The following is a 15,578-nucleotide window of genomic DNA, read 5'->3' as shown; positions in this document are numbered from 1 at the left end:
GTAAAACACAATAGCCTGTGCTCTGTGGCAAGGGGAACTATAGGAGATCCAGAGCTTCTTTCTGAATTTATATTTCTGAAACTCTGGTTTTTACTCATGAGGAGAAATGGGTTCGTTTTGCTTTGCTAGTAGCCATATTAAAAAATATTTCTAGCAACTTCCCCTATCCTAATGCTGCTAAGTGCTGGGAAATCTGGCTGGTGTTCTAGCTCATCTCCTGACAAACCTGTCCTGGCTGAACTGATGCAATGGTCCATGCCTGGCAGAACTAGGTCTTCCATGTTAATGGAACATATGATGCAATTTCTACCTCTCTGTAGGAGCGAAAGGGGAGCAGCTGGCTCCTCTTGAGGACTGTGATTGCCAAAATGGCTCTGCAGGCATCGCCCAAGTGAGCAGGGAATAAACTATGAAAGGGCTTAACAAAGAATGGAATGCTTTGTGGAAAATGAAAACTGTGGGGACTAAACTAGGGACACAGGGATTTAATGGTTCAGCTCTGCCAAGGAAGGGAGCTGAGTTCTCCTTGAGTTACAGGAGAACAAGAATTTTATTCTGAAACAGCAACAAAAAATGTCCTGGTTTATTTGCCACTTATTTTTCCCTCTCTCAACACAGAGCCTGCTATCGAAGACAGCTTTTCCTTCATCTGCCACAAAGGTCCCGGCCAAAGGCCTCCGGCACCTGAGGCTCACTCCCCGCGCTGACCTTGAGGACTCCTCCCACGCTTCCCTTGTCAACATTAACCCCTTCACACCCGAGTCCTACCGACAAACGCTCTTCCATCCCCACGGCAAGAGGAAGGCTGCAGGAGAGCTGTGAGTGAGCTCCTCTTGGGCAGCAGGCTGAAATCAGGCTGCTGGAAGGGGATAAGCAATGGAGATGTTCAGTATCTGGAATTATTTGCTAACAATGAATCACCTGCTTCTGTAGTGTTCATTGGTGTAGAGTAAATGTTAGCAGAGGGATAAAGGTAACAGAGGTATAAATAAAAATCAGTCATTGCCTCTGTTCACAAAGGTAAGTGGGGAATCAACAGCTCTCTTTGGTGCTGTGGCTGCAGCTTCAGCAGGAATAAGGAGGAGAATGATGCCTCTGGACTGTGCCACTCTTTCCTGTGGGCAGTGCTGAAATTCCTTTGTGGAGGCCTCCCAAATGGGAACAAAGAATTCCCAGCCTGGGACTGCAGTCTTTAAGAGCTCCACTAAAAACTTGTCTATCAACTCTATAAAATACATGATTGGGCTGTGAAGCAAGGTTTGGAGGCTCATTTAAAATATATTTTAATTTCAAACCCAGCTGGATTGCTGCACTGAAATGATACAGTAGACTTTCCTAATCTTCTTTTATAGGAATGATCCTCATCCAGGAAGCCAGATTAAAAAGGAGCTCCCTACCAAGGTGAGTGTCTGTGCATTTTCCTCCCACAGAGTGGATAAGGTGTTTGTGAAAGCTTGGTGTTTGATGGAATTTATTCTGTTATTGGAGTAGAAACCATGGCACCATGCCAGATGATAAATACCTATGACAGAAAAGGTCTAAGCTGAATGTTTTGTTAACATTTGTTTGATATGACGAACTTGGAGAAGGTGGAGTTGTTTGTAACTGCAATAGCCAGGTTTATGGAAGGACAACGGTACCCTCTAGCCGAGGAGACTGGGACTGCAGGCAGATGGTCTCCCTGGAAAAACTGCACGCGCAGAGCAAATCTGCTACCAGGCAACATCCGGGCTGCCACAGTTATTGTTTTACCTAGAAGAAAGCCTCAAGTAACCTGTGAATTACTGGAATATCATTCTGCTTGATTTCTAAGGAGATGTATGTATGTAATATAGGTATAAAATTGTGTACTAGGAGGTATTTGTACTGCCAAGCTTTTAACCTAGTGTAAAATACAGCTGCCTTATGAAATGCAATCTGTTGGGAAGGGCTGCTGCTTCATGTGAGCCACATTTTACTGGCTGTGAGGACCAACTCTTACCTCCTCCTCTGTACCATAAACTGCAGCAATCACAGCAGTTTCTGTGGGAGCCACTGAGCAACATGAGCTGCTGTCCCTGTAAGGGATGGAGAAAAATCACTTAGACCACTCTTGTTGTTCACTTCATGCTCCAGTGCTTTTCTTTACTTACTTTCCCTGCCAGTAGGCATCACTCTCCCAGCAGTACCAGCAGTTCCTAGACCCCTAGGGGCCATTATTGTAGCAATAATTATGTTCCAGCAGTTCTGCCAGCTTTCAACTCTTTGTGGAAAAGTGTCTCTGGGTGAGATATCAGTGGGAATGCAAACAAATACACTGAGAGCAGCTAATCTGCCATTAGCCAACAGCTGGTGCTTCAAACCTGCAGAGCCTGAGCTGGTACAGAATGGCCTTGGCTGCAGGCAACCTCAGCCGCCAGGGCAGAGCTGCTCTTGCATAGCTGGGCTCACACAGAGCCAGCACACCAAGCTTCTCTCCTGAGCTCAAAATAGGCTCTCAAGTCCTGTCTTTAGGCCAACACCTTGTTATTGCCTACTGTTCATCCCTGAGTGACTCCATCAGCTGTAAGAACTGATCTGGGTTGTCAGGAGAAGGGATTTCATGGCAGTGACCCAAGGAGGTTTAGGCATATACACCCAACTAGACTAAATTTCTCCTTAACAATTTCTACCTCTATGGCTAACAACTCCTGATTACATAAAACCAACCAGCCTTGCAACTTGGCCAACCCAGGGAAGGTGGCCTTAAAGAGGTCACAAAAAACACAAGTGGAAGGTGATTTCAAGAACTGAAAATTTCTGTTTCAAGAACTGGCCACACACCTGCACCTAAGCCTGGATGAGCACCCAGAATGCGAGAGGGAGCAATGTGGGTGCTCAGTGACACAGTGAGTGTTGCACACCTCTATTGAGGCTTTCAGCTCCTGCTTGTCTCTGCTGTTTTTGCCATTTTGCAGAGATACACTCTGAAGGCGAGCAATATGGTTTCCCGCTACAAGAAGGAGTTCCTGGAACTAGAAAAAATCGGTGTGGGGGAATTTGGCTCTGTCTACAAGTGCATCAAACGCCTTGATGGATGTGTTTATGCCATCAAACGCTCCAAAAGGCCTCTGGCAGGATCCTCAGATGAGTGAGTGTGCTTGCTGGTATCTGCCAGTTGAAATGATGGGCATGTTCTTGAGAGGTGTGATGGGAAGGAGGGAGTGTGGATCTAAAAGTATCTGATGGGTGCCATGAGCAAGAATTGGCTACTGCTGCACACAATAACAGCTGGGAGCGTGGGGGAAGATACCACTACACAATATTGGATGTAAATGTCTGGGGAAGGAAGAAGTTGCATGCACTGCAAAGTGAGGATACCTGAACACCTTGGGCCCATCCAGACAGTTTCTTTACAATAACTGTCAAGAGGTTTATTTGACAGACCTACTGCTGTCCCTGCCTTGTGTATGGCCAGCACTACTCTTATCTGTATTGACCAGCTTGTGGTGTCCTGTAGCTAAAGCAGAGTCTTTGAAGCTGCTCTGCCTTTGCCTCTAACAAAAGACTTGCTCAGCAATTCTTTCCTTTAACAGCTGCTCAGGGCATTTGGGCAAGGGCAGGTGTTGCCAGTCTGTCTGTCAAAACCTGAGAGAAAGGGGGAACAGAGGGGTTCAGGACTTTGACAGGGCTCCTCTCCTGGAGCCAGGTATCCTCTGTCACCTCAGCTGTTTCCCTGTGTCCCCCAGGCAGCTGGCCCTGCGGGAGGTGTATGCCCACGCCGTGCTGGGGCACCACCCCCACGTCGTGCGCTACTACTCGGCCTGGGCGGAGGACGACCACATGATAATCCAGAATGAGCACTGCAATGGTAAGGGTGCACTGAGCTCAAGGCTGAGATCCCAGCATGGGCAAAGCTCCCTTCTTCTGTACCTTAATGTGGGTGTTGTGGCTTCCAACAAAGCAAACTGCCCTGGGGCTGCATTTCTGTGGAGAATCCAGTAAGGGCACGTAATATTTAGGTGAAGCTCTGAGTGGTGCTAATGTTTAAGAAGCAGTGAAATGTTGTATTTCTGGGGTTTGAAAACTGTTTCTCTGTTTTAACTGGCCTGGAAAAGCCAGACTGATGCTTAGGGTTGTGCTGGGACTGTCCAGGTAACACCTGATATGAGTGACCCAAGAGCTGCTCACTTAAGGGCCATGTATCTTGGCAAAACTTCCTCTTAATGGAGGTGGGTGGTGACTGGATGAAGGCACCTTGAATCCTGACTAGAAAAAAGGGGCTTATAGCTGCAGAGGAATGGAGTAAATGATGAGGCGAAGTACAAATGGGGTGCTGCAGGCAGGGTGGTAAACTCCTACTGAAGTTTGCCCTTGGCAATACCACTGCTTGAGAGAAATGGGGAAAGATGCCTTTAGCTACCAGAGTTGCTGAAAGCAAATATGTAATGCTCATCTTTTGACTGCAGCTGTAGTCTTGGGGCTTAATGAACAGTGGTGCCAGCTGTTTGGAGTATTGCTCTAAAATCTGGTGGAGGCAAACACAAAATGTGCTCGTTGCTGCAGCATCGGTGTATTGCTTGTGTTCTGGTGGCTGAACATCTGAGGCTGATGGAGACAGAGGCTATGATACTTCTACCTCTGAAATATCCATGGTGTCTCAATGGAGACCCACAAAACTGTGTTGAATGTTAATGATTTTCAGTCAAAAATTTGCTAGTGGGAACTTCATTTCCTTAGGAGTGAACATAGGAGTGTTCCACCACTCCTATACTGCTTTCTGCATCCAAGCACAGGAGAAGCAATTAATTTTTCTGTTGTTCACTTGTAGCAGCACCAGCATCACTAACAGGTCAGCCTTCCTGGTAGGATGTAGCGCTGTAGGATGGGGCAGAACTGCAGTTGGCATCCTTGCTGGGCATTCCAGGGCAGTGGGGAGGCTGAAGCCAAGTGGTGATGGCCAAGTTTGCTCACTAGAGCACACAGAGCTGCTGGGGTTGGGGTTTGTCACTAGCCAGCCTCTTGTTCTGGACAGCTGAGCTGTTTCCAACATGCTGTTCCTTAAACCCTCTGTCAGGTCTCAGACTGACTGCTTTCCCCTAGGTGGGAGTCTCCAGGATGCACTGCTGGAAAATGCAAAGCTTGGGCAGTATTTCCCAGAAGCAGAGCTGAAGGAAATATTGCTGCAAGTCTCCATGGGACTAAAATACATCCACAACTCTGGCCTTGTGCACCTGGATATCAAACCTAGTAAGTGTAGTGCCCTCCTCCTTTGTGGAGGGTTTTCCTAGTGATCCCTCAGGGGTAGGAGATGTAATAAATCCTTCTGAGTGGACTGACTGTAGTGCTCCAAAGAAAAGAGGACCTTGCCCTTGTCTTGTGTATGGTGTTCTGGTTTTATATTTTGATTTGTGCCACTACTGCTGCTCTAGAGTTGAGCTTTTTCTGATAGTTGGCAGCATTTTACTCGTGTCTCATGACCTCTGTAATCCTAGCTCATGGGAATCACCTTCATACTGATGGAGCAAGTAGGGCTGCCAGGGAAGATGGGCACTTCCTTATTTACTGTCTTGTTGCACAACACTTGCCTTTTGTGTGTTTAACAACCTTGGGGGGATTAAGGTCCTGCAGAAATAGTAATAAGGTTTAACAAAATAATAAAAAGTAAAATAATACAAAAAATTAACAAGTAACAAGGTTTCCTCTCTGCAGGATGGTCACCTCCAGGGCAATGCTTCCCCTCTGTCACAGAGTTAATATTTTTAGAGGGAACTCTTTTTTTTTTTTCCTGCTGAAATTATGCTTCTCCCATGGAGGGCAGGGGAAGGGGAAAGCTGATTTCACTAGGATATTTTATGCACATGATAAAATTGTCTCATGCCAGCTGTGTGGCTGGATGTGAGCTGGGCAGAAAGCTGACTGCTGGGTGGGAAGCAAGTGCATGATTGCTCTGGCTGCAAAGCTTAACTACTCTGACAGGTGGGATTTTGACCAAGTTGTCAGGCTGCTGCATTGCTAAACTTCTCTGTCTTGCAGGTAATATCTTCATCTGTCACAAGCTGGCAGTTTCAGGCCCTGCTGGGCAGGAGGAGAGTGACAGTGAAGATGAGTTCTCTCCTGGTGTGGTGTATAAGATTGGTAGGTTTTAGCCTACTTTACAGCTGGTCTAAGATTAGGGCTGCCTGAGACTGCTGTGTCCTGTGGCTGAAGGGACTTGCACACAGAACAGATAGGATGGTCATGAATGCCCCAATTATTCACCAGGATTAATTCCTCTAAGAAGACAAGTCACAGAAAATTCATGTGCTTGTTTCCAAGTGCAGATTCCTGAGTTAGGAGCAGGCTTGCTCTCTTACTCTGTATTTCTCTGTTGGTGCCTATAAAGTGCAGGCTTTTACTGGAGAATCATCTCAGTTTGCTTCATTGCATTTCAGCTGCTTGCTCTTTGTCTCAGGTGACCTTGGACATGTGACATCAATAACAAACCCTCAGGTGGAGGAAGGAGACAGACGCTTTTTGGCCAATGAAATTTTGCAAGAGGTAAAACTGCTAGAGCTGGGTAGTGGGGAGAGATCAACTGTAAAGCAGTCATTAGTCTAGCTTGTTCCTCACCTTATCTCCTCTGACTTGTTCCTCACCTTATCTCCTCTTTCTTCTGTCTGGTCTGGCTGTGAAATCTGTGAAATTAGCACTTTATCATGAACAATAGTGGCGTCTTATCATGTAAATACTTAATATGTAAATACTTCATAAGTAGCTATCATTGGATTCTTGCAACTATTCCCCTTGAGGGATCAGTGAGACAAAACCTTTATCAGTTTAAAGACATTTGATTTGCCTATCCAGCGGAGATGAAACTACTGGATGTGATTATTGAGGAATGTATTTACCCAGACAGATGCCTTGTAAAACAAACATTGAATAGTGGTGAGAGGCACAACAGACCTCTTAAACTGACTGTGGTTTTGACACTCTGGCCAACAAATGAAAAGGGAATTGGAGTTGAACAACCAGCTTGGATGTGTTATTCAGTTCAGGTATTTAAGGGACAGTGTCTGTGGTGCAAGTGGGTTTAGGAACTGTTGGGCCAATGTATCAGATGCAGCCTTCAGTCTGAGTTGGGCATGGGTGGCTTACTGGTGGAGGCTGGAGGCACACACGTGTTAGGCCATCCTCTGGAGTCACTGCAGTGATCCCAATGTGGCCTGCAAGGTCCTTATGGCTGGCTGAGATCCAGTGTGCTGGTGGTTAGTGGCACTGCCTGCTGCCAGTGTTTTCATCCTGAAGAGCAGCAAGCAGCTCACTGAAGGCAGTGCTACACACACACACACTTGCTTGGCTGTTTCTTTTTGGGCTCATTCCCCAACTCACCTTTGCTTAGTGCAGCAAGGTGTTCCTTTCTGATGCCCTTCCCTTCTCTCTGCAGCAATACTGCTACCTGCCCAAGGCGGACATCTTTGCCCTGGCCCTCACGGTGGCTCTGGCAGCTGGGACAGCACCACTGCCCCACAACGGGGCCCTGTGGCACCACATCCGCAAGGGCAACGTCCCACCCATCCCCCAGAAGCTTCCCCACCGTTTTCTGGAGCTCCTCAAGGTGAGGCAGTACTCCTGACAGCATGGTGGCTTTTGCAGCTGGCATGTGACAGGAATGTTAGACTCTGAGCTCCTTTGTCTTCCAGCTCATGATCCACCCTGACCCAGCACAGAGACCTTCTGCCACGGCTCTCACCAAGCACCCTGTTCTCCGTCCTTCCTCTGGAAAAGCTGTGCAGCTCCAGGAGCAGCTCAATATGGAGAAATGCAAGACTGCCATGCTGGAGAGGTAGGGCTGGCTTGGGCATGAAGGGGAGAAGGTGTGGGCACAACCATGCTGGTCACCAGCTTTGAGTGGAGGGTGGTAGTGCTGGGACAATGCACGTGCAGAAATCCCCAGCCTGTTCCTGTGCCTGGAGCTGGGGGGATGATGGGGATGTAAAACAGGGACTTGCAGTGCCCAGGCAGCAGCTGTGCTTCAGCTCTGGCTTGGAGGAACTGGCTGAGTTGTAACAGTGAACTCTGCACTTCCTGCAACCACTGGTGGTGTGAAATGCTGATACAACCTGCAGCAGTGGGCAGATGAGGAATTGATAATGCACTGAGATAGTGGGCTAAGCACAGAAGGAAGAGAAACATCAGGTGGTGGCACTTTCCCTTGTTCCCTCTCACTGCTGTTGGCAGCAGTGTTTTGGGGGCTGGGATCTATCTAAAAACTGCCCCACAACCCCTCTAAGTGCAGTGCTTAGCTGGGGAGGAGGTTTTCTGCATAGACAGAAGAGTGAATGCTCTGGAAGAACAGCAAGTACCAGAGAGGGAAGAAAGGCAATGGAAAAGAAGTATTTGCCATTATTTAGGTATTATATATTTATGAGATGACATTGATCTAAGTTTCAGCACTCACAACTATCTGAAACAATGGGAGAAAAACTGAGCCAGGTGTTCCCCATACTGGTGCCAGTGTGTTGCTGACTCGATATATATGGTTTTCTTCTGGAAAAATCTTAAGAGCTCCTACCTTTTCAAACAGAAACTCTAGAGACAGCTACAGTAATCTTCATGTTACCCTCTGGGCTGAGAAACTGCCCCTTTCCAGCAGTGCTGGAGTACTACAGTAACCCTCTTGTGCAAGATTGTTCATAGCTTGCTTCTGTAGCTGCTGGGGGTTCATGCCCATGACATGACATGGTTTTCTTCCTTTCCTCTTCCCTCATCTCCCCCCTGCAGGGAACTTAAAGCAGCTCGCCTTGCCCAGAGCCTCATGAAGGACCAAGCCTTAGGAAGTGCCAAGTTACAAGAGTCTGAAACCTCTTCTAAGCAGAAGAGCAAGCGTCTGGTGGGAGGGAAGAGCTGTCGCTCCTTTAGCTTTACTCTGGGTTTCTGAATTTCTGTGGTGTCCAAAGACCGCTAAATGGCCCTGTGAAAGCAGAGGGTCTGCGCAGACCAGTGCCCCATATTCTCTCCCTGTTTCTTTTTTTCTTTTGTTCCCCTATTAGTTATGATGAGATGGCTGAGAAAATGACTGACTTACAAGTGTTGGATAATGGGATTTAAGGTTGTCCTCAGTCTTTTACTTGTTTAATTTCTTGTGTAATGGGCCTTGCTAATAGACTCAGTGTAACTCTGCCATGACAAAAGAATGGCACTTTCTCTACTCACTTCCCTCTTTCTTGAGTTGAGCCCTGTTATTGGTGATTTTGTTGTCTTAACACTTGGGCTGATTGTATTTTTAGAGGGGTGGTGATGGCTGTGCAGGGAGACAGCAGCTACAGCTGGCCCCTTCTAGGAGCAAGCAGGCAGAGACTATGGCAGCCAGTTTTAGCTACACATCAGGAGCCAGGCTGGTTACACACAGCTGTCCTGGGGGCTCAGGATGCAGCTGAGTGGTGTTTCACTGAGGGGGGACACAGAGTCATAGGAAATACTTTGAATTAAGGAGTGGGAGTTGAAGAAAAACATTCATTGATATTTTTGTAACTGAGTGTGCTCTAACAGACTAGTCCCTGATACGCGACTCGTTTTCTGTCAGTCGGGGAGGATTCCTTGTTCGCCTGGGGGAGACAGCTGCAGAGTGTTGGTAGCTGGGTCTGTCTTTACCCATTTCCCCTGCAGTACCTCGCAGGTGCTGCAGCTGCTTGCCTGTGAACTGCAGCCTTTCAGCAAAGATGGGGCAATTAGAAAGAGCTTTTCCCGCTTTTTGGAGTTGCCCTTGTTGATGGCTGTATGTATTTTGTATTTGAGGTCTCATACACCCTTCCCCCTCTCCCCGTTAAATGTAACTGTGGGGGTCCTTGTCGCTTGTTTGTGTTGGACAGAGCGCTGCACTGCTATGAGGGGAGCGCTTGGTAACTCGCTCATTTCCAGCTTTTACTGGTTTGTTTGACGATGTTGCACACGCTGGCTTTTAACTGTTCGATCCTATCGTTTCGTGCGAATAAAGCTTTTATCATTTTTTAACCGATGACGGAGTGATGCAATTTTGTTGGTTATTATTTTTTTTCCCCTCTGCGACCTCGGCGTCCCCCGAGGGCCGGGGCTGCAGGCGCTGCCCGGCTCAGAGGCGTTTCCGCCCGGAACCCGCGGCCCGACCCCTTCCTGTTCCGGCGGCAGCGGCGCGGGCTCGGCGCTCTGTGGGGCGCTGCTTCAGCCCTGCTTTTCCCTCCAGGTGCGAGCCCGGCGGCAGCATGTGGCGGCGACCGGCGTGGCAGGTAGGGCCGTGCGGGGCCGTACGGGGCCGTGGGGCTCGGGGCGGCGGGGGAGCGGCGGCTGCGGCCCTTGGAGCGGCTCTCCGGACACGGAACAGCGCTCCGGGAAGGGGGAAGGGGAGGGGCGGACAGAGCCCAGCGCCCGGAGCCCTCGGCCGGCCGTGCCCGCTGGGCCGGCGCTGGGTCTGCCCTTGGGGAGAAAGTGTGAGCTCTGGAACCACCTGCTCGGGGAAATGAGCCCTTTTTCCAGTTTCTGCACGTGGATCTCTAGCAGAAGTGCTTCTAGGCTTTTTTCCCCCTCCTTTCTTCTAGGATGGAATATTTGCAGTTCCAGTACAGCTTTCCCACTTATGATACTGAAAATTTTGTCCTCGACTTGGCTTGGGAACAAGGGTGTCAGTGCATCCACTGCTCATTCCAGTGGATGGATGTACTTTTGGGGCACACCTGGTTAATCTCTGAAATGGAGCAGAACTCAGACCTGTTTGTTTCCAAAGGCTAAAGCTCAAACAACTAAACCCTCACTCTCCTACAAACCTCCTCCCCTCTTATTTACATGTTATAGAAAAGCAGTAGTTACCACATGTACCAAAAATAACTGCTGGAGGTGTACCTTTGGGCCACGCTTTTTTTCTAGGCACTCTTTAACTTTGATTTAACCAGATGTTCTTTAAGTAATCTTACTTGCTTCATTTGGCTGAACAGATTTCTTTCCGCAGGTCCCCCATTAGTTACCTGGCAAAGAACTTACTTGCAGAGCCTTTGCAAGTGCTCAGAAGATGAGCTGTAAAGGCTTGTGAATGCTGTTCCTGGTTTGTGTCTTGGAAACTCACATTTCTCTGTTCCTTCAGGTGCTATGCCAGTTTGTAAGACATGACTCTGACACGGTTAACTCACTGGTACTTGAGAGATGTAAGTACCCCTGAGATGCAATTTAGTTGTTAGTCATGGTGTTTATCTCGGTTTTAGGAGATCTGAAATAGGGCAGGAGAGAAGCAGTAGGAATGGTGGCCCCTCAGTGTGGCACCTAAGATTGTGTTGTTTCAAGCTCAGAGACTCTTGAGTGGCTTCCTGCCTGGTCTCTGTCAGCTGAAGCAGCACTTTATGGGGGAAAAGAAGAAAGCCCTGACCAAGACTGCCACTCTATAGGGCAGGTAGTTGTGCTTTGTCTCTGGCAGTGGTTTGGCTCTGCTGTTGGCATGGTTTCTAGACCTGCCTTCAGGTGTCTTGTGTGCTTATTTCTCGGACTCCTGAGTCCCTGGGGCCCTTGTGTGTGTGCTGCTGCCCCAGCAGGGTTTGCTGCAGGTGTACTTCAGCCTTCACTATTCACTCCACATGCTCATTGTGCACAAGGGATACTTCCCTGACATCTTCCAGTTGTCCTTGAACGTGGAGAAGGGATAGACTCTGTCTGCCTAGGCCTGGTAATGGTGTAAAAACTGACTCTCATTCAAAGGATGGAGTGCAGCAATGCAACTTTGTTTCAAAGGTACTGCTGTGCACTGTGTTTTGTTGGTATGAAGCAAAAGTCACATCAATGCAGTTTAGTCTCAAGTGATACATGGACGTGAAAGAGATGGAACAGAAAGAATAAGGAACCTTTGGCTTTTTAAATCAGTTAGTTCACAGTGATAATGACAGTACAGACACAGTCAACTATCTGCTGGGTCTGAAAAAGCCAAATGTCACAAGAGCTTAAAAAGTGCTCAGGAGGTGCACAAGTTGTGATTCTGGCCCTTGAGAAAAGCTGCTGACTGAGGGCTTGCCATGTTTAGAATCATCATAATTCACCTGTGTGTTTGCTCTCTCTTGTTTCAGCCATGAATCGTGTTCAGCTGCTTGGTCGGGTTGGACAGGACCCTATCATGAGGCAAGTGGAAGGAAAAAATCCTGTTACCATATTTTCCCTTGCAACCAATGAGATGTGGCGGACAGGAGATAGTGAAGTGGGCCAGGGAGGTGAGTCTGCACAGCAACGTGTCCCAGGTCATTTGCACTGGCAAATCTGGGGTGCAGGAAGGCTACTTTGAGCTCAGCAGAGATGCTGGGGCATTTGTGTGTGTCTCACTGATGGGGAAAAATTAATGGCATGAGCACTGTCTTACAGAAAAAGCAATGTCTTGGTTTGAACTGTGCTTCTGCACAAGAATTTGTTTGGCTATGGATGACTGGAACGTTTAGTTCTGGAGTGAAGTGGGAGATGGCGTGCTAGTAAACTTCTGTTTTCAAATCACTTCTCATAATTTGAGAATACTGATGTGTTGAAACTAATTTCTGAGTCTTGTGTCACAAAGAGGATTTGGCATCCAGCTCTGTTACTTCTGTGTACCGCAGGTGATGTCAGTCAGAAGACGACATGGCACAGGATCTCTGTCTTCAGACCTGGCCTCAGGGATGTCACCTATCAGTATGTGAGGAAGGGGTAAGTGAATAACAAATGTGGGTGAGGATTTAATGCCTTAATAATGCGTTACTGTAATAATTATGGTGACCAGGAACTGTAATAAGATACAGGTGGCATAAAACAAGTTAGCAGAGCAGCTGCAAACAACTGATAAAAAAGTCTCTGTATTTTGAATCAGATTCTGAATTCAGCCTTTTCATCAGGAAAAGTGTAGTGATAAGACAATGAGTCATGGGCTCCAAGTGAAAGAGGGGAAATTTAGGTTGGATATATGGATGTAAACCTTACTGTCAAGGTAGTGAGGCCCTGGCACAGGTTGCCCAGAGAAGGTGTGGATGCCCCATCCCTGGAAGTGTTCAGAGTCAGGCTGGATGGGGCTTTGAGCAGCCTGATCTAGTGGATGGTATTCCTGCCCATGGCCAGGGGTTTGGAACATGTGGTCCTTAGGATCCCATTTTAAATGCAATCCCAAATGGATTACAGAGTGGAAAACAGCAGCACAGTTCTCTCACCAAAATCAAATTCTTGTCTTTTTTCAGCTCTCGGATCTTTGTTGAAGGAAAGATAGATTATGGTGAATACACAGACAAGAACAATGTGAGGCGACAGGCCACAACAATTATAGCAGGTAAGGAGTGAAGCACCAAGGTGCCTTTTGCTCTTTTAAAATGAAAAGAGGGTGGAGAACCTCTGAAATGAAGCTTGGTTTGTCTTCATTCTCAGTATCCACACTCAGGGATTTAGAGAGAATGGATAGTGTGTACCAGCAGATTTCCTCTGGCACTGCTTGTGAACACACAGAAAATGAGAGTGTCCAGTTGCAAACTGTTGGTGTCATTGGCTTACCCCACAGAATGGTTAAGGAGTGGACTTGTGCCTTGACACACAACAAAGAAAAACTAGGAAACTCAACTTCTTCCTTGAGCCTTTAAATAGCCAGAGCATCCTGCAGCATCTTTATTGTGGATAGAGCTGCTCCTGTGTTGCTTTTGAATGAGGGATAAATTAATTGGGTAGTAGAGCAAACATTTCTGTTACACAAGTATGTCTAAAAAAATAGGACAGGGGAAAAGGAAGGGGAAAAAAAGGAAAAACAACAGTCATGTAACAGTCATATTCCTGGATGTTTTTCTGCAGCCTCTTTAAAAGCTAGCAGTGCGATAAATTACTGGAAGGGAGAAGCAATTCTCTTTTTTTAATTAGTATTCTTCTAATGGTTTCTTGTTCAAGAGGCCCAGTCTCAAGGCACTTCAGAAATTCCTTAGGTTTGATGAAGTAGGAGCTTCCCACAGTCCTGCAGGCTGTTGACATGGTATATTGTATAGTATGTAGTGCAGAGTGAATATGACAAAGGAAAAGGGAAATAAGCTGTAACCGATGGAGATTGTAGTCAAAGAATTAAACCATTATTTTAAAATGTTTTTAGTGTCTTTCACTGTTCAGCAGCTTTTCATCAGCTTTAGCACACTTGTGTCATGGTACATATGGCACCTTGAATTGTCTGCTTTCAGGGGAGATAGAGAGGGAACCTTGTATTTGACACTGTTTTATTAACTATTATTCAGTTCCAAAATCCACATCTTAGCAATTTATTTTAACACAAATACCTGTGCTTTGTCAAGGCTTGCAACAAGGCAAAACAATGCTCAAGATTAATTTTTTTAAATTTCTTTTCAGATAATGTGATTTTTCTGAGTGATGGCTCGGTGAGAGAAAAAGTGTGATGTCCTTAGTGCTTGGATCCAGGCCATTTCATTCCTTTGGTTTTTCTGTACTTCATAATTCTGTAGTCACATATATTACTGTAGTTCCTTTAAGAAATAAATAAAATGTTTGTTACCTAGAGCTTATTTCTGTGTGTTTTGTTCTCCCATGTGCTTTCTCTCTGTTATCATCTTTTGGATTACTTTCTTTTTTTCTTCTTAAAAGAAGTACCCCAGGCATCTATATCAGTTCTTGAGCTGAGGAATATATAAATAGGGAGTCACTCTTTGCATCCAGCCAATTTCAAACCTTCTGTCCTTGTCTGCCCTAATCTCCCTCCTGTCTTGTGGGGCCTGCCAGCCTGATCCCCTCTCACTTTTCACATCCCTCTGTTCTGTAAGTGTCATTCCCTGTTTTTCCTTCTCTAAGCCAGCTGGACAGTGAGTTGAAAGCAGAGCCATTGACTTTGATTAGTGCTCAGCTGATTTCTGTCACAGACCCGGAGAAGGCTTCCTGTGCATTTGCATCTGCCCCTCTGCTGATCATAGGCATCGTCTGTCTCCAAACCCTGCTTAGGTCTTGTTTGTTGTGGTGTTTGCTGTAGGATGACATCAGCATTCCCATCCCGTGCCTCGACGGGGTGCTGTGCCCGTGCTTTGCCGTCAGGAGGAGCTGGAGGAGCGGCTGCCTTGGCTGTGCCTTCGGGAGTCGCGTGGAAAACACAAAAACATTCCGGGTCCGGGATTCGTAGGGTGGGAGTGGCCCTTGTGTCACTGCGTTTTGTTGTCACAGTGAGAGTTACTGTGTTATTGGCAAGAAGTTGCTCAACTAAAAAGTGTTTAATTCTACTACACAAAAAAGGGGAAATTCCCACTGTAATACAACATGATGGAGCAGGGAAAGAAAAATATTAGAAGTGACAAATTCCTGCCTTCAGAGCTGGTGGGATTTTGTACCTCATCTCTCTCTGATCCCAGTGCAGAGCACATTAATGTCTGCAGCTCTTTCCCCTACAAAATGCTGGGGGCTTTTTAATGCCCTGGGCACATTTTCTAACAAGAACATCAATTCAGCATCTATTTCTGGTTGATGTTAAAGCTCTGACAAATACCTGAGCCCCTGTCACTGGCATACTGGGGTGTCAGATGTATTGCAAAGTCTTAGCTACTTCAGTGGGTTGTTATCCACAGGAGAATGTCTTTTTAAATATAAATCCTGACTTTAATTCCTTTAACTACTTGTTTAATCTGAGCCTGTTGTACTGCTGTGAG

General features: G+C 46.8%; 1 protein-coding gene across 2 annotated transcripts; it reads left to right on the top strand.

The window, feature by feature from the left end:
* Positions 1-470: 470 nt before the first annotated feature.
* WEE2 (WEE2 oocyte meiosis inhibiting kinase) lies at positions 471-14,445 on the top strand. 2 transcript variants are annotated; one of them, XM_063154108.1, is made up of 15 exons: positions 559-818; positions 1,353-1,401; positions 2,937-3,109; positions 3,708-3,829; positions 5,062-5,208; positions 5,995-6,096; positions 6,413-6,498; positions 7,385-7,555; positions 7,641-7,783; positions 10,160-10,202; positions 11,051-11,111; positions 12,018-12,158; positions 12,534-12,621; positions 13,143-13,231; positions 14,281-14,445. In XM_063154108.1, exons 1-15 carry the CDS (start codon positions 574-576, stop codon positions 14,325-14,327), a joined length of 1,707 nt encoding a protein of 568 aa, XP_063010178.1. In that variant the 5' UTR covers positions 559-573; the 3' UTR covers positions 14,328-14,445. The 2 variants fall into 2 exon arrangements, 1 of the variants encoding a protein (XP_063010178.1); XR_010027527.1 differs by lacking the exons at positions 12,018-12,158; positions 12,534-12,621; positions 13,143-13,231; positions 14,281-14,445 and having other exon boundaries at positions 471-818; positions 8,722-10,202.
* The last annotated feature ends 1,133 nt before the right edge of the window (positions 14,446-15,578 follow it).

This window comes from Melospiza melodia, chromosome 4 (assembly GCF_035770615.1).
Source record: "Melospiza melodia melodia isolate bMelMel2 chromosome 4, bMelMel2.pri, whole genome shotgun sequence".
Classification (NCBI taxonomy): domain Eukaryota; kingdom Metazoa; phylum Chordata; class Aves; order Passeriformes; family Passerellidae; genus Melospiza; species Melospiza melodia.
Note: the sequence above shows the minus strand (reverse complement) of the source record. Positions and strands in the feature narration are given on the sequence as shown.

Coding starts and splice junctions, on each gene's coding strand:
- WEE2 (XM_063154108.1), top strand. CDS start 574: ATGTCCTGGTTTATTTGCCACTTATTTTTCCCTCTCTCAACACAGAGC. Junction 1,402..2,936: donor AAAAGGAGCTCCCTACCAAG/GTGAGTGTCTGT, acceptor GCCATTTTGCAG/AGATACACTCTGAAGGCGAG. Junction 7,784..10,159: donor AAGACTGCCATGCTGGAGAG/GTAGGGCTGGCT, acceptor TTTTCCCTCCAG/GTGCGAGCCCGGCGGCAGCA.